Source organism: Gavia stellata, chromosome 19 (assembly GCF_030936135.1).
Source record: "Gavia stellata isolate bGavSte3 chromosome 19, bGavSte3.hap2, whole genome shotgun sequence".
Classification (NCBI taxonomy): Eukaryota; Metazoa; Chordata; class Aves; order Gaviiformes; family Gaviidae; genus Gavia; species Gavia stellata.
In genome coordinates, this window is record NC_082612.1 from 973,940 (window position 1) to 995,462 (window position 21,523).

The 21,523-nt window shown below is 55.6% G+C and overlaps 1 protein-coding gene across 1 annotated transcript in view; it reads right to left on the reverse strand.

The window, feature by feature from the left end:
• Positions 1 to 19,422: 19,422 nt before the first annotated feature.
• Positions 19,423 to 21,523, reverse strand: part of G3BP2 (G3BP stress granule assembly factor 2) — a 30,704-nt gene continuing 28,603 nt past the window's right edge. The window contains exon 12 of the mRNA XM_059826745.1: positions 19,423 to 19,943. Coding sequence (XP_059682728.1) covers positions 19,809 to 19,943 — 135 coding nt within the window. The 3' untranslated portion in view covers positions 19,423 to 19,808. The remainder of the gene's footprint in view (positions 19,944 to 21,523) is intronic.

Below are 21,523 nucleotides of genomic sequence, written 5' to 3' on the forward strand. Positions count from 1 at the left end.
AGCAGGCTCAATCAAGTTGCGCTCTTCATTCCAGGTTGAGGTTTGCTCAGAAATAGAACTGTGGTGAGTGTACTCTCATCTGTAAACTTGCTTCTCATCAGCATTGTAGAGAATCTTTCAAAGGGAAAAGAAGGAACAAGAACGTTGTCGCTGCTTTGTACCCTCTGTTCCCCTGATCCAAAGTTAGATCTGGTCTACCACAAACCAGCCTCCAAATTCTCTCTCTTCGGAAGGCTAGCAGAAGAATCCCCTGTATGGAGATTTCTATAGCTGTGCATGGTTACTGCTTTTTTTGGTAGTTGAATTTCAAGCTTTGCATTTTTTTCATCCTGGTATGAGTCATTATAAAATGCAGAATTCAATTTGGGGTTCAATGAGATCTAAACTATTGTGAAGAACAAGATTAACAGATTTATATTTTTTTGTATCATGAGGATAATTTTCCCATTCCATGACTGTGAACATAGGGTAAATACTGGTATAAAAGATACAATTTTACATGTGAGGCAAATATTTTAATTAATTCCAGTAGAGCAAGTAGAAACTGTGGTTTTGGTACTAATACAGCACTTGTTGAGGAATGGGAATGGCTATGAATGCCCCGCTCCACACGTTTCTGTGGGAAAGCCTTCAGGCTCCCTCGTACCTCTCCAGATCTGGACTTAAGAGAAGTCCTGCCAACAAAGCTAAGGGAAGCGATTGCAGCATCTTGTGGGAACTGGCAATGCGGTCCCACAAAGCTGCCTCACAATTAGATGTTGAGAAGGTCCTAAGATGCATCCCACTGATGACCCATCTTAGCGTCAAGTCCCCAAATCCAAATTTCGTTTTTCATATGCGAATAGCATCACTGCATTGTTTTGCTAAGGGAAGGTGCAGTGTAAGGACAGCTTTCCTCTCAGGTGTTTAAAAATGTTAATTTGCGCTACTCAGTTTTTAGACTTGCAAAAGTACATGAGTACATGCAAGTACATAGGTAGCGTTACCCGCGGAGTAAAAGTACTGCCGCATTTATTTTGAGAAAGCAATAATGTGAGTTTATAGTTCATTTTTTCTAGCATTTATTTGACTGTCTTATAGCAATAAGAAAAAAAATCCTCTGGTTCTATACTCTTGCTATATTCTGAAGCTGCTCAAATGTAAAATTTTTTCACGTAAGGCCTGTTTCCAAAGATAAGTCTTTGTATCTCACGGCAGAGGTTCTTCCTGCCCAGGCACTGTTTCATTTAAACTGTACTTGTGTGTCTTCCTTTGCGAGGTATTCGTACACTTTTAGGCTCTCACCTCTTCCGCCACGCAGTGTGGATAACAGAAGTGCTTAAAATGAGTAAAACAGCCCCTAAAAAAACAGGTGTTTCTTTTACAGGTAGAAGCAGTACCTTTAGCCAGCATTTCACACACACAAACACGAAGAAGATTAATGAGCATGGAGGCTGGGTACAAGCATGTAAGGCTGGATGTCCCCGGCTCCCCTGACTTCAAATTTCTGCCTGGTTATAGGAAAGGTTTTTTTTATTTTTGTGGGAACTGAGGCAAAAACAAATCACCAAAACAACCTCAATGAACACAGCAAAGTTAACCATTTCCCAAACCACTTTACGCACCCTTGGGCCTTTCTGATTGAAGTATGGTGACGTAGTGGTTCTTATAATGGGCTTTTGTAAGAAAATACTTGTATTATCACATGCATGAGCAGGGGTGGTGCAAAACTATCTCCCTGGGGGCCAGGAGGTATTTGATTTTTACATGCTTTGGATTTTTTTTTTAAATCCTCATCCTGTTGTAAATATGGGAAAATGTCATTCACTTCTCTTTTTTAAGGTTTGTCTCAGACTACTATTTTCTGTTTTAGACTGAAGAAAAACTATTTTGGTTTGGTCCTGACGTAGAGGGAAAAGATCACTGTAGAAGATTGGCATTGTGAAAACTGAAATAAACCTTCTTGAGTCTTATTTTACCTAAAAGACGACTCTGTGTGTAGCCGGCGTACAAAATTTCAAAGAACTAAAAGAGCCCGATTGATGGTAACGGAGAATGGTTTCATCCTAGCTGTAACGTAACTGATCTCCCCACAGGTCGGTGATCTGCAGGGCGGAGTGAATGGTTATCTGAAAGCAAGCACGGTTGGGTGCAGGGCGTAAACAGGAAAAGCAATTTGATAGAGCAGTGGTTAGTGAATACAGTTTGGGGACATGTGGCTCTAACGCTGATTACCAAGGTTATAAGAAAAAAGTTTCTACACCGTGGAGTCAAGTTCAAACACTTCTTATATAGAGAGGGATGTAGAGTGAGACGCTTTGCTAGACAGGTGATTATCAATGGAAAGATTTGTGGCAAAAAGGGTGTGAGCCGATACGGGTAGCACCAGGATCAACTACAGAAACAAGTGTGGCATCTCCTTTTGGCTGTATCTGAGTTTTGGGCAGCCTGTGCTGGTTGTCACAGGCTGGATGTGTTGAAGTAATAGTGAGCAGCTATAGGTCCAGACGGCCTCGGTGGGAACCACAGCGGCTCTTCGCTCTCCGAGCACCCCATCCTGCCAGTATCCATTTGTGCCTGACAGGGATGCCAGGGAGAAGGGCTGGCGGAGGGGTGGCGTGAGCAGAAAGGTGCATCTGCGTGCCCTGCCCGCGCTGCGAGTGTCTCCTGCAGCACCCCCGTCCCCGGCAGGGCCGTGGGGACGCTGGTGCCAGGGCTCTGTTGGAGCGCTGGGCACTGAGCCCTTAGCTTTTTCCACGAGGTCTGTCCTCCTTGCTGCTTTTCTGGATGATCAAATGCCACTGTTGCTGCTGGTTATAGGTACAGATTTAAAGAGAAGAAAAGTCAGCATTTATCTGGAGTCAGATTCGAAGGTGCTTGAAAGCTAAAGCCACAAGTTTCCGTGTCTGTGTTTGGCACGTCAAGAGCACGGCTTGGCAGAGAGTCACGCTATAGTATTACTGCATAAGCACCACTTCTGCTCGCCCTCCACGGCGTGTTTAACAAAAGCTAACGTACTCCTTTTAGGAACACGCTGATAGGTGCTCCCGAGGAAGCTGATACATATAAGTTACTGCCTCAGGTCAAAAATACTATGCAGAGTAATTACCTCAACAAAAGGTATCAGTAAGAAATACATCCTTAGAAATAATAATTGTGATGCCAAGATTTCATTATTTTAAATATTCTCTGTCTTTCCCTCCGGAGTTCTCCTAGGTATGTAGGCCAGCCAGGACGCTGCACTGAGTGTGTTTAACGGTAGCATAAGGGTAATTGAAAGTCACTGTTCCCTCCTACATTATTCAGTATAGCAACATACCGAAATTGAGCTTGTAACATATATAGTGACAGCATAATTTTTATATCACATTAACAAGCTTTGACACTAATGCTAATTATTCGTTAGCGGAAACATGAGAAGTAGGCTGGTTTGATATGCATCTAGCACTGAAAGGCTTCTAGGATATGCAGCGAGACTTTTATTACTGTTTCACAGATTTGGATATCTAAATGCTCCCAGAGGAGGTGCAGGCAGCAGCACAGCCTTTCCCTTCTTTGTCTAAACTGTGGTCCTGGTACCGAGACCATTTCTTTGCATAAAGGCAGAGACATTTAATTTTAACGCCAGTTTTATTCGAGGTCTCCCTCTGCAGACATTGCAAAGGTTGTGAAGAATTTGGAGGGGGGGAGGTTGTTGCTATCTGATGAGGGACAACCTGACCTTAACCAACAAAACTTAACATCACAGAGATGAGTGGCAAGAAAACTTGTTTTCATGCCAGGAAAGCCCAACCAGGAATGGGCGAATTTGCACAGTTCGGGGGAAGAGGAGGTGAGAGTGCCCAGAAAGGAGGACTTGCGGCCCCCGGGGCCGGTTCCCCGGCCCGTTATTTCACCCGGGGCCGAGCCTTTCACGGGAGCCGGCGCTTTGCCGGGCGCGGTGCTTGCTCGGGCGATTCCCGCAGGATTTCAGGGCGGCGCGGCCGCCGGTGCGGGTGGGAAGGGGAAGGCAGTTGGGGCAGGTGGACGCTAGAGGGGGTACCGAGCCTGTCTGTCTGTCCGCCTGTCTGTCCGGGAGCTGCAGCCCGAGCAGACAAGCGGTCCCTCTGTCCCTCCTGCCCTGGGCCCCCCGTTTCTTCTGTGCCTGCAGCACCCCCTTCCCCGTAGAGCTCAGGTGTTTGCCCAGCGGACCTGAGGAGTAGCCCAGCGGGTGTAGGCAGAAGGAAGGGAGCATCTCTCTGTCCCATACGCTGGGAAAGGACTGCACTTCTCTCCGGGGCTTTGCTGTAAAGCAATGTTAGTGAGCGATCGGGACCAAAACCGGACACTTACTGACAGCTATACTTGGGGAAAAGAAGAGAAATCCATATGTATCATCTCATTTTCTCCTGCTAGCATTCAGACAATTGAAAGAGAAAACCAGAGAGATGCCCAGGGGTGGGGAAGCAAATCCCAGACAAGGGCATGAGCTCGGTCTGTCAGGAACGTCGACTTCGTTGCTCAATTTAACAACCCAGCAAATACGTGTTCTCCCATTTCTGTGCTCCTGTCCACTCCGCTCCTCTGCATGGATTTGGTCCCGGGGGAACTGGAAGAAGCAATGAAAGACGCTCCTGGAAAGCACATTCCCAGGAGTTTTTCGCACCGCCGCTGCCCTGCTGGGGCACTGTACAGCCACTGGCAGAGCACCTGCCTGCTTCTAGCTTTGGTGCTGCACAGCCACTTCATTCAAAGAGCCCTTTGCTGGTCCCGCAGAAGTGCAGCGGGGACAGGTAGAAAGCAGAGCAAATGGCGAGAACTTGAACTTGCCCTTCAGGCGAGCGTAACTTTGGCCCCAACGAGACTTTGGTCTGCGTGCCAAATGAGGAGATCAGCATTGCTTCTTTTTCTCGTCCCCTCTGCTCTGCAGGGCAATGAAATGTGTTGATGCGGAAGTACTTGAGATCATTCCTGCTTCAGCTCCAAATGCTTCCCAGGGCTGTGAAGCTGAGATAGCAAGTTTTCAGAAATACTCAAATGGCAAAGAGAAGTCTCAAGGAGCTCAAAGCACATCTACCACAAACCCAATTAGCCCGGGTCCGCTAGTGCTAAACGTGCAGCATTTGAGTTCCTTGAGCCGGTCAAATATCCCTTCCCCAGCCCTCTGTTCCTCGTCCTGCCCCAGCACCAGCGTGGGTGCAGCTGTGGGGTGACGCCTCTGGGGAAATAGAGTCCGCACAGAGCTAGATCGGCAAAGGGGAACAAGCTGGGTCCTTTGTAAGACAAGTCAGCTCCCTGATCCAGTTCTCTGGGAGGACACACAAATGCTTTTGTTGCTCATGCTGGCTAGGAACAAGCGAGGAGGCAGGGAGAAAGAGAAAGCAGGCTTGGCTGTCTCGGCGAGTGCTGACTTACAGCATTTGCTGCACAGCAGCTGAAGTTCTCTTGCTCACACACCGGCACCAGTATGTTTCCAACCTCACGGTCGAGATAAGAGGCAGTGAGGCTGTGGGGCAAATGCAGAGAGAGAAAGGCAGCCCAGCTTGTGGTGCTTGGCCCTCACTTTCTTCAGCTGCTTTCCCCTTGAAAGCATGGCTGTGGGAACAACAGCTGACCGGCTGCACCATTGACAGAAGTACTCGGCAGTGTGGGGGTAAAGGAGCCTGATAAGTGAGATCCCCAGGCATCTGTACGGACCCGTGCTGCAGGGTGTCTTTGGGCTGCTTGTGGGTTACACAACAGCAAATTTCTGCTCCTGCCCGCCGAGCTCTTGCACGCAAGGGGAAAGTGTTTTACCAGGAGGACAGTCAGTCACTGGAATGGGTTGTCTAGGGAGGTTGTGGCGTCCCCATCCTTGGAAGTTTTCAAAACCTGACCACACACATTCCTGAGCGACCCAGTCTGATCCCATAGTGACCCTGGTCTGAGCAGGAGGTTGGACTAGAGACCTCCCACTGCCTCTTCGGACCTGAATTATCCTACGATCCTGTGGCAGTTCTGGCTTCTTATGGTACCTGAGACCTGTTTGTTACATGGTCTGCAGAAAACCTCCTCTGGACAGCAGGCAGTGCCTGAATGACCGTGCATTGGCATCAGAGATCCCCAAAGCTGCCATGTGCCCCAGATGTCCCTGATCCTCAGCGTGTGCCTTGGCCCTGAAATGCTGCCGGGGTCTGTCCGCGCCATGCAGCTCCACGGGGCTGCGAGAGACGGGTGTCAGCTGCCAGGCCCTGGCAGCTCCCTCCCAGCCTGGAGTTTCTGATGCTCAGGGAGCTTTCCTCAGCCTCTGAAGCAGTGCTAGCTTTCTGCTAGCACCTTTTTCTTTCCCTGGTGTTTCCGACAGGCCCTTGTTTTGTGAACTTCCCACAGTGGAAGTTCATCCACTGAGATCCATGAGAGAAATGGGAAACAGAGCGAACAATTTAGAGCTGTTCCTCTGCTTTGGGCTCTCACACAACATTGCAGATGAGTTAGATGGTGGCTTGTGGTAATGGGTGTCAGGGAAAGCTTCAAGCTTGGCAGTAGCAGGGCCAGAGATTTTAGGGGCCTCCTGTCTCACAGGAAATCTCTGTGACTGGGTGCAAGACAGTACCTTGGCAAGACAATAAAATCACCCCGGTTTCAGGTCACCGTGTCCAATTTCATATCCAAGTTTTTTCACATCAACAGCAGCTTCGTGTCATCAAGTTCATAATGTCCCTAAGCACCACATCCACCAGCCCGAGCTTCTCCACAGCTGCAGCTGTCAGCAGAAGGGCAGATTTTGACTTTGTATTGCCCAGTGGCGAGCGATGAGGCGGCTGATGTGTCAGCCGGTGACAAGGCACAGCCCTCATTACCCTAATTGGGCCGGTGGCAGGGATGTGGCAGGTTCTTGCTACCGTGGCCCTGCTTCCAGCTGGGGTCTGGGGCTGAGCCGGGGAGACACATCCAGATCTCACAGCTACACAGAATAACAAAAGCCCTGTACGTACAGCTGGACATTAAAGTAGTTGCACCCTCCAGGACTAACTGGCTGCCCCACTAATCATGTGCCTGAGTTTCCTCTCTTTTTTGAAGAGCCAGAATTGTGAGATGGTCTCTCCTGTTCCAGGTTTCTCTCCGGACTGTGGAGATGCAAAAGCATCCCCCCAGCACAGGCCACACTGACTTCATTTCTGCAGCGCTGGATGGGATGCTGTCCGTCAGACCCATGTGCACTCAGGCAGCTGGCGAGTGGCTGGTGACCGTCCTGGAGCAATGCAGGGGGACAAGTAGTCACGCAGGTAAGACAGACACTTTTTCCCTTTGGCTCTGAGCCTCCCATCTCAGCTGTTGCAGTGCACCGCGGGCAGTTGGTGTGGGCTAAAGAAGTGCACGTGCTGCGGACAGCCAAGGGCTTTGTCCGATCCGAGTGCAGGCGGCCACGTTCCGGACTTCTTCTCAGCCTGGTGCCGCTAACAGTCCCAGGGTAAACCCAGCTCGTTTCCATGACTGAGGCAGTTACAGCTGAGACAGCCAAACTTCCCAGTTCCTCCCCGTTTCTCGGGTGGGTGCTCAGCCCTTCTTGCCCCTGGGCCCTAAGGGCGACAGCACCACCTTCTGCAACAAGAAGCAGGGGGGGCTGCAATGAGTTGTTGGCACCCCAAATCCTTTCTAAGGAGGAATATGATGTTGGCGCCGGGGGTTTCGTCCTCCTCGCTCCTGGTGCTGCTGAGTTTTTTTATGCATTTTCTAACACAATCTCCTTATTTGCTCCGTCTTTGTTGGTCCCCGGTTCCATGAACTTCCCGAGTTTTACTCTATATTTGGTGCATGTTACGACATTATATACCTGCTCTTGGTTCTCCTTGTCTTCCCTGAGCCTGGCTGTTCCCAGCGATCCTGTGTCCCCTGGGCTGCATGGCTGTCACCCACAGTGAAAAGAGAGACCAACCGGTGCCTGTGTCACTGTCTGGGGTCCAGCCCTGCCAGGAGAAGCTGAGTGCTCCCATGGGACAGTGACCCCGTCGTTTGGCTGTCCCGATCCCAGACAGAGTTCTGAGCTTTGAAGGCTCAGGGGAAGGTCCTCACTTGTGGGAGGAGGGTGGGCGTGGGGGAAAGGAGGAGGCTGGAGGAAAAAGAAGTGTCCCCAGAGAGCTGGGTTTGTCTGGAAGGGAGGGCGAGTACCTTGCGTGGGGCATCAGACTGGTGCAGCTGAGGGAGTGGGAAAGGCGGGTGTGCTCTCTGTGTGCACAAGAGAGTCACTGCAAACTGCTGGGTGACGTTTAGGGCTGCATCTTGAGAAATTGTCAGGGGACCTGACATTGCTCATCATCTGCACGGTCATGTCTGGGCTCTGTAGGAGGACAGGGAAAGGAAGAACAGAACAGCTCTTTTTGTCTTTTTCAGTCAAGTGCCAGAAATCCTCAGCGCTATTTATGTCCAGTTGCTGATCGTGCAGCACGACGCTCCTCTGACACTTCCTCGTGGGCACGGTAGCTGTGCTCGTCCTCGCTCACCCTGTGGCCATCATCAATAGCCTCCTGCAGATGTGGCTGCTCCTGGCCCTGCTCTCTGGTGGGTGAGGCAGAGCTGGCGAAGATGCTGGTCCTTCTTCTCTGGGGACAGAAAGTCTGAGCCCAGCTCCTGACAGCCCCTTTGGGGCAGGGAGAGCGCTTGGCTGTGTCGAGAGCATCGCAGGTACCAGGGCCCACGGGCTGACCCGTGAACTTCTGCTCCCTTGCAGTGACATGATGGAGCCATGGAGGATCCTGGGAAGGAAACGCTTCATCCTAAAGGTTTTAACAGAAAACTTAAAGAACTCAGGCAAGGACAGACCTGGGACCAACTCCGCTGTTCTGAGGCCACTCTGCAGCTGCTCAGTGCATTTCTGGCATATAGAATTCTGCAGCTCCTTGTCTCTCCTTCTGACCAACTCTTCATCCTGAGGGAGTCTCGGGCACATTGCGAATGCCCGTGAAGCCCCTGGGGTGCGGTGTCAGCCCTGCGCAGTGCTGGCGGTGGGGAAGCTGAGGCTGTTTCTGGCTCCCAGCCTGTGGGACTGTTGCGGAAGGCCGAATGGCAGATAGCAAAAGCCCCACAGGCAGGTGTGGGCTGGTGGGAAAAGGCCTTGGTTTCACTGGCAGTTTCTATTGAATGTCTCCACAGATCACCCGTGCTGCCTTGGAAATAGCATCCGTGCAGCGGAGCCTGGAGGCTGTCACTCTTTGAGTGGCTTTCCGTCCTCCTGAAGCCTGTCAGTGCCACGCTGGGAAGGGAGATGCCTTTTTCCCCACTCAGGGAAGGCTATTCCTCAAGGGACACGTGAGCGACGGGCATCCCTGCAGGTGGGGCAAGTGGGATGGGCACTTGGGCTGGGCTTCACTGCCCAGGACAAGGTTCATGTTTGCTCATGGCACTGAGGCAGCACTTCAGCCTCCTCATCTCCTGGGGGACAGATTGCTCCGGTTGGTTTTATTTCCTTTTTTTTCCACGGAGAAGCTTTGATCTTCGGGGAGGAAGGTGTTGCCCAGCTGGGGTCTTGCCTTCCACGCCTCCTCGCTGCAGTGCCCTGCCTTCCCCTCCCTCCTGGTGCCCACTGTGCCGGGCTGTCCTGCCTGTGAGGCTGGGGGAACCGGTGCAGCCCGGGGCGCTGGGAAGGGGGCATTTCCCTGGGGCCAAAACCTGACTTGTTTGCTTGGTCTGTGCCTGCCCGGGGAGATGTGATTTTTCCTCTAGCCTTTGTTGATTTTGGTTTAGGTTTGTCTGATTGTATTGCTTGTTCTGTTAGTGCTTGCTTGATGATTGCTTTGGTTTCTGTTGGAGTTTCTGCAGTGCAGGTCTCTAGGGGATCCCCATTTCAGGACTTAAGGGGCTGAGGACCGTCCCTGTGTCCCCAGACGTGCCGTGGTCAAGCTCCCTCACTCCTGGGCTGTGATGGGGAGCCTTTGCCTGGGTAATTCGTGGCCTCACATGGTGTGAGTGCCAGCCCTGCTCATGCGTGGCGCAGGTGTGGACACCTGCAGTGGTGGTCTGACCACCGTGTGGTGGTTCCTGCCCCGGCAGCCTATGTCCAGCTCAGGGGGACACCTTGGCTTTCTCCAAGGCTTGTGCCCTGCTGATGCTCCACTCCGCAGGGAGGAGAGAAGCCCAGTGATGATGTCCCTCACCGCTCTTATCACAGTGTTACCGGGAAGAGCCTGTAGCTCTGCAGCCCTTGAGCTTCTGGCACTGAGGCTGGGTTTGGTGGTGTGGCCAGTGAGCGTGGGGCTTGAAGACAAGTGGGAAGGGCAGTTTTTCTCGTAGCTCTGCAGAGGTCAGGGCTGGGATGTGTCATTTCAGAGGGACCTGGCTTCTCCCTGGGTGAGATTAAGCACGAGGGAGTGAACACCCCCCAAGCAGCTGTGCTTTCTCAGCTCTGCCCAAGATGCACCGTCCTCTAAATACTTAATTAGCGACTTGTTGCGCTTTGTTTTTTTTCCCCCAGGGTTTTCACTGGGACGTTGGTGGAGGTGCTGTGCACACACATCGGCGGGCAGCGGCTGTGGCTCCTGAGGCCGCAGGAGCCGGGGCTGCCCCGGGGACCCCCAGGCTCCCCGCAGGGCGCTGTCTCCGGGACAGGTAAGCGCCCGAGGAGGCGTCTCCCGGCCCGGGGGGGCGGCTGCGGCCCGGGGGGGCGGCGGGACCCTTCCCTTTGGGCGGGGAGGGTCTCCCGAGCTGCCGAACGGGGTCTGCATGGGCGCAGGTGGATCGCCGGGGCCCTGGGCTGGCTGTGCCCAGCCGCTTTTGGGGTCCCCGGGAGGAGAGCGGCGGGAGCGCAGCCCCCACCTTTCCCGGCAGCAGGACCCGGCGGCGGGGGGGGGGCTTCCAGGCGGCGGGGCTGGGCCGGTACCGGGGCGGGGTCAGGGCTGGGCCGGTACCGGGGCGGGGCGGGGTCAGGGTGGTGCCGGTACCGGGGCGGGGTCAGGGCTGGGCCGGTACCGGGGCGGGGCGGGGTCAGGGCGGTGCCGGTACCGGGGCGGGGTCAGGGCTGGGCCGGTACCGGGGCGGGGCGGGGTCAGGGCGGTGCCGGTACCGGGGCGGGGTCAGGGCTGGGCCGGTACCGGGGCGGGGTCAGGGCGGTGCCGGTACCGGGGCGGGGTCAGGGCTGGGCCGGTACCGGGGCGGGGTCAGGGCGGTGCCGGTACCGGGGCGGGGCGGTGCCGGGGCGGGGGCGCCTGCGCGGCGCCATAAGAACAGCGGCGGCGGTGGCGGCCGCTCCTTTTTCCGTGCTCCGCTCCGCGCGGGGCCGGGAGGCGGCGGCGGCGGCGGGAGCTGCGTTGGAGCAGGTGAGGGGCCGCGGAACCGGGCGCGCTACCGGGCCGGGCCGTGGGAATCCTCGTCCCGGGGCCTCCGCGGGCGCGTCCGGGCTCTGCTCTCCCCGGGCCGGTGGGGACTGGAGCGGCCCCGCGGCAGCCGGGGAGTTCCGGGGGGAGCGGGGCAGCCCCGTCCCACCGCGGCCGCTCGCCGCTGGGGCCGGGCCGGGCAGCGGCGGCACCGGGGCTTCCTGCGGCTCCGGCCGAGTCCCGGTGCCCGCACGGGCGGGGAAGGGCGGCGGCTGCTGCCGCCGGGGCTCCAGCCGGAGGGGTCGGGGTCCCCTTCCCCGGGGCGCGGTGCAGCTTCCCCTGCGCGGCCGGGCTGCGCTGCCCGCGGGCCTTGGGGCTGCGCTGCCGGTGGCGGTGGTGGAATAAAGCCGAATAAAGCCATTCCCTACGTGTGCTGGTGCTGCCCCACAGAGACACGGGGCTGGACCCTCCCCGCGGGGAGGGTGCCCCCACCCCAGTTCCCAAGCACTCCCCAAAACCGCATTTGGGGCCCCCCGGGCTGTGAGTGGGCTACACTCCCCCCGGCCTTTCACATCACACATGGGGTCAGAAAACAGAATTTCTGTGCTAGATTTCAAGCCCCAAAACAGAGCTTAAATGCTGTGTTTTGGGGGCTTGGAAACATGCGGAGTGGGTTGGGTTTGGAGCTCAGAAAGGCACTGGTGGGCTTTTTCAGCAGTTGAAAAGGAAGACTAAGTCTTGCATTTTCATCTTCTGAAAACAGATTATAAGTAAGTGCTGTGTTTTTGGGCCTTGAAAACCAAGCTCTGGGGGCTGCTTTTAGGTCTCAAAAGCCAAGGCGGAACCCTCTGCTTCTGAAGCTCAGTAAAAGACTACTTATGTCCTGTGTTTTCAGAAAAAAAAATGCTAAGTCCTTCGTTTTTCAGGTTGAAAAACAGAGGGTAAGTGCTGTGTTTTTTGGGACTCAAAAGCAGAGGGTGAGCACTGCTTCTCTGAAGCTCAGAAAAAGACTAAGTCATGCGTTTTCAGTGCTTGAAAATGCAGGCTGTGTCCTGTGGTTCTGAGACTCAGGAAAAAAAACCCACCACGTTTAAGTGCTGTGTTTTTGGGACTTGGAAACAGAGGCTCAGTCAGCTGTTTTCAGCCCCCAAAACAGAGGCCAGTGGTGGGGGGAACTTTGGGCTGGTGGGAGGTGGGAGGGCGTTGGGCTGCGGGTGGGAGGGAGGGGGGTGGGCAGGTTGCGTGGACCCCCACCGGAGGTGGGGTCCGGTCGCGTTGGTCCCCGAAGCTCGGGAGGCCGGCATGCACCAGGCCGAATTAAACGTCTGAGATAGTTTCTGGCGCGAAAGGCACTTTTCACCCCATTTTTCAGTGTCCAACTGTTTATTCGAGACATGTACAACCACCAGAATAGTGATTAAGTCCATATTTGGACAATGTACAATGATGACAGGTCATATTCATATACAAGTTATGACAGTGATTGATTTACGACCTGGCCAAAAGCCCACATTGCTGCAATTAGCTGGAGCTTTAATTGGCTTGTAACAAGAAGCAGCATCACTTCCCCAGTTGGAACATCCGTCAGCCAGAGCTGTATGAAGCAGGCGCATCTCATAGCCAGAGCTGAAACGAACTGGAGCATCCATCAGCAGGAGCATCTCATAGCTGGAGCTTCTACAAGCTGGACCTGAAATTACCTGGGGCTTCAAATACCCGGAGCAGTAACACGCTGGAGAGCCCGTCAGCAGGAGCTGAAAGAAGCAGGAACACCTCTTAACCAAAGCATGCTAGAGCGTCGTTAGCTAGAGTTATAACAAGCCGTGGCGTCCATCAGCCAGGGCTGCACTCCCAGCACAGCTGAACAGGAGAGCGTCTGCTCTCCGTAACCTCTATTAGGGAGAGCTGAGCTTACCTGCAGCTGTACCAGGAAGGAGCACCTATAAGCAGGAACATCTTGTGGCTGGAGCTGTAACAAGCCAGGGTGTCCATCAGCTGGATCCATACTCTGAGGCAAACGCAGGCAGGGCTGTCCCTAACAAGGAGTTCTGAGCAGCAGGGAGCCCAGCCTCTTCCATTGGGGATTAAATCCATGCCAAGTGCCTCTCTCTGCTTGGAGGGTCTCTCCCAGTCCTGTTCCCAAGGGCAGAAGGGAGGTGTGGGTCCCCCCAGATCTCCTGGGGCGCGCAGGCACAGGCAACGCAGCATCAGTATCTCCTCTGTACCTGCAAAAGGGAAGCAAAACCAGCTGGTGAGAGCTCCTGGGGTGCACAGCTCAGCCCCCCATAACCTGCGGGAGAAGCCTGTCACCCTCTCGGCAAGGGCAACCCTTCCCTCCCACTTGCCCCTTGCTTTTGGTAGAGGCTGCCTGATACCACACACGGGTGATGGGGAGGGGAGGGAGAAACGACAATGGCAGAGCTCGGGCCTCAGCCCAAAAAACCACACTCCTGTCCAGAAAAGCAGGCGAGAATGCATACTTTGCTGAAACCCCTCTGCTCAGTGAGGAGCATTTCAGGCACAAAACGACACCGAGCAATGCTGGGGCCGAGGACGGGCTGTTCCCATCCAGCGCCCAGCCTGCCACAGGACTCGCCCCTCCCGGCCACCACCCTGACCCTGCCCAGGAGCGGGACTGGGGGAGCCACAGGCTGCGCTTCGCATCCTGCTAAACGCCATTGCCAAGCCCAGGGCTAAACATCAACTAAAGCTGAACCAACCAAAGTGCTTAACATCAAATACAGTTGAGCCAAGCGCAATGCTAAACATCAAATGAAGCTGAACCAAGCCAAGGGGGTTTCAGGAGGAGCCCAGAACAACTAGAAGCCCCGCGGGGGAACAGGACAGGGCTGTCCTCAGCCCAGTGAGAGCCACACCAGCACCAGTGCTTGCTGGGTGCAGGCTGGGTGGTTGCTGATGGCACGGGGAGAAGCAGCTCTGAGGCAGCTCCAGCACTGGAGCTCCCCTCAGCTCCCCCCACAGCAACCGGTGCCAGAACTGTGGGGCATGGCCCCGCCGCAGCCAGGGCCCCTGTCCGGGAGCACTGCTAGTGCAGCCCCGAACTGCCCCACAGCAGGGCACACAACGCAACCAGAAGCCACAAGCAAAAACATTTTCCTCCAAGCAACAGCCAGGGGCAATGGAGGTGCGAGGCACAGCCACAGCCCCGACCCCACTGCAGCCCCTGGAGTGGTGCCAAACTGTCCCGCAACAAGACCAGCACCAGAAGCCACAAGCATGGCACAGCTTCCTCAGCTCACGTGCGTTTGGGGTCTTCCTGAGCCTACCAGATGCCCCTGGAACACGGCACGGCCAACTGCCCGCCCGCTTCAGAGCACTCACCAGACATTTCCTCCCGTGTCAGCATCCCGCGGCGCTGCCGTGTCGGGGCCGCGTTCCTCGCTCAGGCTCATCCTCCCGTGTCAGCATCCCCCGGCGCTGCCGTGTCGGGGCCGCGTTCCTCGCCCTGGCCCAGGTTCAGCCCTTCTGCCGCTGGGCTGCTCCCCCTGCACGGAGAAAACCCTCCTGAGGCAGCGGCTGCAGTGTCGCAGCCGGGAGGACTCGGCTCGTTCGAGAAGGAGCTCCCAGCCCACACCACAGCCAAGCCAAGAAGCGCCATGCCTCTCGGCCTGCCCTGTGCCCGGGGGAGCCCGGTGCGAACCCCCCCCCCGAGTCACTGCGGGAGCGGGAGGCGCCCCGCTGGGACGTCCCGCTCTGCTCCCCCCGACATCCCCAAGCTCGGCTGCGCAGAGCCGGCAGCTGGGACTGCCGTGCTCCTCCCGCCTTAGCTCCCCGCGGGCAGCCAGACCCGTTAGTGAATACAAACGCTGCTTCTAAGAGGTTTAAGGACCGAAGCGGAACGCCGTCGGTCACCGCCCGCTCCCCTGCGCCGGCAGCGGGGGCCCGGTCCGCCCCCGAGGCCCCCGGGGGCTGCGGGTTCCCGGGCAAGCAAGAAAGCCCAGCGCTCCTCAGGGGCTCCCGGGGGCAGGCGGGGCCCGGGGCCAGAGCAGAGGCTTCGCCTCCTCTTCCTCCCCCTCCCTGGCTGCAGGCCGCTGCAGGCCCCCGCCGGCTCCCCTCGGCCCCCACCAGCCCCTTCCCCGCCTGACCGGCGCTTCCGCGGCTCTCCCGCTGCTCCCGCGGCGGCTCTGCCTCCATCGGCTGAGCCCGGGCGGCAGCTGCGCTGTGCGGAGCGGGGCCGAGCGCAGAGCACCTCCCCGCCGGGCGGCTCAGCGCCCGGATGCTCCTTCGGAGACGGTGACCGTCGGGAGGCCCCTCCGCCGGCTTCCGCCATCCCGCAGGCGCGGCTGCGGCGGGGGGAGCCGCCTCCTCACGGCACCGCGGGCTGGCGGCCCTCCGCCCGGGGCCGCTCACCGGCGGGGGCCCAGCGGAGAGGAGCCGGCGGGGAAGGGACGGTCGGGTACCGGCAGGCCCCGCCCCGGGCCGCCGCCGGGCCCCTTCCTCTGACGGGCGACGGCTGTTTACCCCCGGGCGGGAGCCGCCGGCCGAGATACCCCGGGCCCGGGGAGCGCTGGAACTCGCCGCTGGGCCCCGCTGCCGGAGGGCCCCGTCCCTCCCTCCCCCGCGGGTGCCCGTCGGCCTCTGGGCATGCGCGGTGTCGTCCGGCCGAGGGAAAAAGGCCTCGCTGTGCTCCTGCACGGCCACCGCTGCCGGCCCCGGCCCGGCGGTTCCCCGGCCCGGCGGTTCCCCGGCCTCACCGCCGTCAGCGCTGCCCCTACGGGTGCCGCCCCGCCCGCCCGAGGAACGGCCGCCGGATGCCCCCCGCGCACGGCCCCGCCCCGCCCCGCCCCGCCCCGCCCCGCCCCGCCGAGGCTCCCGCTGCCGCGCGCTGCGGGCGCCGCTTCGAGGGTAGCGCGCCCTGGCGGCCGCTGTGCACCGCCGCGGCACCGCAGCGCTCCCTGGCGGTTGATCTCGGCATTGGGACTGACGCGCGCACGCCTCCCCCCCCCCCCCCCCCCCGCCGCGACGGCGCCCCCTAGCGGAGGTAACACGGCGTAAGGCGCCCCTTGCGCGGCGGCGCCCCCTGCTGGCCCCGGGCGGCGCTGCAGTGTTCCGTACCCGCCGGCCGCGCCCTCGGCCCGCCCTCGCACGGCGCAGCGCCCCGGGCCCGGACCCCCGCTCCGCCCGCCGGTGGCTCAGGGTGCAGCTCCCGCCGCGCGTCTGAGGGCAGAGGTACGCCGGCCTGGGCCGAGGCCTCCGTTACCGGCCCGCGTTTTACTTATTTCTGCTGCCGCAGGAGCAACTCGCGGATCGAGCGCTGCCGCAGCACCGAGCGGCTGAGCCCGCCGTGCACACCGCCTCCCGCCTCCCCCCCGCTTCCCACCGCGCTCTCTTTCTTCCCCCAACGCAGAAAACTCCGCTTTTTGCTCCCTCTCTCGGGCCGTGCTCTGGAGCAGGGCTGTCCCCAGCAAGGAGTTCTGAGCTGGGAGCCCGGCCTCTTCCCTGGGGGATTCAGTCCGTGCCCAGTGCCTCCCTCTGACACGTCAGGGAAAAACCAACCGCTCCTTCCTTCTCCGGGAAACGGCAGCAGCTCGGCTGCACCTGCCGCGAGGGAAAAGCCGCACACCGCAGCCTGGTGCCGCCGTACCGCTCCCGCCCCGGCGCTGCTCCGGGACAGGCTCCGGCTGAGCTGTCGCGCTCTGCGCAGGGCCTTCCGAGACAGTCTCCTCTCCCTTCCCTTTGCGGAGGAACGGAGCTGAGCCAGAGAGGGCTCGTGGTGCTGATCATCCAAATCCTCACCTACCCCTCACCCCGCATGGACGCCCACACCCCCCTCACCTCCCTCGTGCGCGCTCCCGGCAGAGCACACCCGGGCGGTACCTGCTGCCGGCAGGTCACGGCGGCCACAACTGCTCCTCCACGTTTGGGTGCTTGGTCCATCAGGACCAACACGGTGACAACACGGGGCCCGGAGCAGCGTCTCAGAGGCGGCACTTCGGGACCCGCTGGCTGGGAGCGCTGCAGGGCCCAACAGGGCTGTTAAGGTCTCCACAGGGGCACGAAACCCACCAGGACTTGATGCCTTCTTTTACCGACGCTGGGTTTAATTCCCGTACCTTACCTCTCAGGGGACTCAAGGATGTCAAGGTTACGGAAAGGTCTGCAATTAAAAGTGCATTGAAATGAGGCAGCCTGAAGAGCGTCGTGTCAGCATCTACAAAAGCTGTTCTCAACTTTAATTCATACACATGCAGAAAAAACCCTCACACACACACACACACACACGCTTCTCAGCAGGAACAGCCAGTGCCGCAGAGACAGTGTCAGAAGCACCACTGCTGAGATGTCTCATTCCAGCTCAAGCCCAGGAGACACCAGTCAGAACACGAGTGAAAGGTACACTGATGTCCCAAGCTGTTTTTCTTCCCCTTGCAAGAAGCCAAACTTCAACCGCGGACACCAAGAGGAGCGTTCCCAAGGATTATCAGGCAGCCTGCTACCTTCTTCCATCGTGTCCAACAAATCCACTTTTCCAAGCTGTATTTCTCCACAAGAAACGCAACCCCCCAGCAATCGCTGTGACTGCAAAGGCCTTTCTAAAATCACGCCCACAAAAATTTATGATGGCACCTTAGCGCGGGCTGTGCCTGCACACGGTTACCGCCACGGGAACAGGGGAGGCCACCGCAGCACTGAGCGTGTGACACCCTCCAGCTGCCCCCTGGCATTTCCTCACGTTTTTATCTCCACTCAAAGCCCCCAGCTATCGCTATGGTATGCATACCGCCTGACTTGTACCCTGCTCCATTTCAACCACATAAAGAGAAAGAAAAATGCACAAGCTGATCACTACGCACAGCCATTCACTAAGCCTAAACGTCAGCTCAGGTGCTGACAAAACATTCTCTTGAACAATTTTCAGTATGCGAGACTTCACAGTACAAGTGAAACTCGGTCCTGGCCGACCTTGTTTGGTTTCAATATCGTCTCTGCCATCTCCTGCCCAGCCCCAGATAAACAGGAGTTTGCAGGCCTCCACAATTTACCGCATAAAGCAATATGAAGGTCTGAATGCTGCAGGCCCTCGGGAGACGGCATCAAGGGTATCAAAGGAATCGTCTCTCTCCTTCAGGGATCTTTGGCACCAGCAGATATCGTAGTGGTTGAGGCTGCTCCTCAGAGCAGTTTTTGGTGACTTGGGCTTAGGGCTCTTCCACAGGATCTCATTTTTTCATTCCAGTATTTCGACTCACACAGCTGTGCAACTTTTCAGACACTTCCCAACCGCCATTTAGCAGAAAATATTACAGCCAAGACATGCGCTCGGCAGAGGACTTCAAGACACAGCAGACAGCAGCTACCAGGAACGTCACCCAGAGCGAAACAGCTCCGCATAGATTCCTCAACTCGGACACAATTTATCTACAAGCAGTGTTTGGAATAATCCTTTTACCAACCTATTTGGGTAAAGGCTGGCGCTGGCAATGCCACCAAACACAGGATGGGAAAAAACGGGGATTATTTTGCCATACGACAATCAGTTCCACAGTATCAAGAGTACACGACATGGAAGTTGACAGCAGCAACTCCGCATTTGTTTTTTTTGAGGCAACTCAGCTCACCTTGCTCCCAGCACCATCACAGCATCCATTTGAGCTGTATCCCCAAAGCCGGACGCCGCAGCCCCCACAGCCCGGCGGGGCGCAGAGGAATCCCGCCTGGGACACGTCCGAGAGGCGCTCGCGTCCTCCCTGGACCCTGTGCACCCCGAGGTGAGAGGAGCCGCCGGATCGAGGGGACCGACCTGCACTGAGGGCTACGCCTTGCCAACCACCTGTGACATGAACCAACCATGTTCAACTTCCTCGCCTCTCAGCTCTGGCGCCGGAGCGACCCAAGGCGGGACCCCTCACAAGCTGCGAGGGGACCGGGCACGGTTTCTCAGAGACACTGGCAGGGTTTCCGACCCTTGCGTCTTCTTAAGCCAGCGCCCCAGGAAAGGAGTTTATACAGCCACGGCAAACCAGAGCTTATCGACTCTGCTCAAGTCAAACACTTCGACCGAAGTATGTGACACTGCGCCACTATGGCTTCCCACCGCCATCTGACAAGCCAGCAACAAGGTTCTGAAAAAAGCCTTTTCTGTATAGTGAGGGATGGAACAGCGCTCTACAGTGACCTGCATTCAAGAGAATTAGGGACATGGATAAATGCTGCAGACATCAGTAGTTTATTGGTATGTTTAGTCAAAACACATTCAGAATGGAAACTTAAAAGTAAAAATACTTTCCACCTGCAACAATTAAACTAGAATCTACTAGCATATAATGCTTGACACGTTACAGCAATAAAGATGGTAATCCACTGTCTTGTATACCTACTAAAGCCAAGATGGTCAGCCAAGCTTGTTGAAATAGAACCATAATGACAAAATACTCCCACCATCCACAAATCAGCAACTAACAGTAATGGTCAGTGAATCCCTTCCTTTGCTCCAAGAGGTACATTTACTATCGAGAGGGTCGAGAACACGTAAGAGTCCACAGTACAGCAGGTGAGCTATCACCATGTAAACTTCTCTGGATGACGTTCCAATGGTTGTTCACGTCACTTAAACAAGAAGCAAGCCAGAATGCAGAATGGCTCAGTAGCTCTTTTTAATACTCCGGTTTTTGTTGTCGAGATTATTCCCAGTGCCATTTGCCATACACATGAATTAGGTGGCAGCAAAACACCACAGCACTACAAAAGGAAAAAAAGAAAAAAGGCTACACAAAACACACTGGTGGCAAACTGCTAACTGATGACAGCAATTTGTCCAAAGGCTTCAAACCTAAGTAGTCTTGTTGTGTGGCGAGCAGTTCAAGTACTATAGATTTCCAGGTAACAGCTGAAAATGCAAGACCTTCAACGAAAAACTGAAATATGAAAATGGAAACTGGTCGAAATGTGCCCCGGAAAAAAAACTGTATGAAAATAGTGCAAGACTTACCATTCAACACAGAAGACCTCAAGTCTGGGAGAAAAACAGACAGATGCCACTTCATTTTGCCTAACGTATCAGAAAAATATGTGCAAAATCTTCCAACTCGCTCGAAAACAGCAAATGATTGCATAATCCAGAGACAGATTGTTATGATGCCCTATCTGCTTTTGCTTGAAATTGCAATTATTTTATTTGAGGTCTTCCATGCTTAGAAGCAGCTTTAAGTGGTCACACTTTCGCACAGACGCACACACAAACACCGCCCCCCCCCCCCCCTTTTACTCCTGACGCCTCAGAGCCGGGCACTTGCTGCACACCCCGGCATCGAGCCGAACTGTACTGTCTGCTGCAGCTGCAGTTTACGGGAATGCACTCCAGAACATCATCCAGAACCAGACCGCTCCACTGGAAAAACCCACCAGTCAAACTGAAGAAGAGGATGTCTCCTTTCCACCCTTCGGTCCGGAGCCACGTAAGTGTCAACTTCAGCTGAGAGTTATGTGCAAAATGAGTAAGAGTTTTTTAAAAAGCGCAACTGGAAAATGCAAATACTTAAAAGCTGCTGTTTTGTTCTCTGAAAATTGCAGTATCCTCGTTTGATAAGCTCACCCTCACAAAGGATGCTCAGTTCTACCGATTACGAGCTGGCCAAAAGCATTCACCGTTCTTGACTGACTTCTGAAATTCACATCCAAGAGAGATTTCAACTCCATTTTCTTTAACTTTGACAATGATTAAAGAGAAGAGACAACCTGGAGACTACTCGGATGCCTTCTTCCTCCCTTCCCCCCCTCTGCAAAAAAACAGGCGAACTTGTTAATTGAAGAGCAAGGTGGATGATAATTTTAGCAACGTTTACTGATTGAAAGATACTGCAATTTTTTTAATACAATTTTTCAATGATTTCCTTTAAATGCTTTGCAGCCGATTGGCTTTGCAGCACAGTAATTCATACACTATACTGTACAAAATCACCAGCAAGACTGGAATGATGTATTCATAGAAGGCACCATCATGCTTATTACATTACCAGAGAACTCAAATACAGTCAAGACAAATTTCACTGTACAATGCTTATCGAAGGGGAAAGGGGAAGGAGGAGTGTGGTGAGCAGCCATCCCTGTACTGAAGAGGGGCAGATAGAAAAATCTGACGAGAGCTATCAAACTTGTTGCGTACTCAGGGCTACGACTTTGAAACTCTGGGTTCTGTTTAGTTTACAGCTAAATGGATTCCTTCTGGAATAAACTTGTAGTCTTATTAAGGTTTGTGTGTGTACATATGTTGGTCACAGCAAGCAGATCAGATGCCCGCATCGTTTCACAAGCTATTCTGT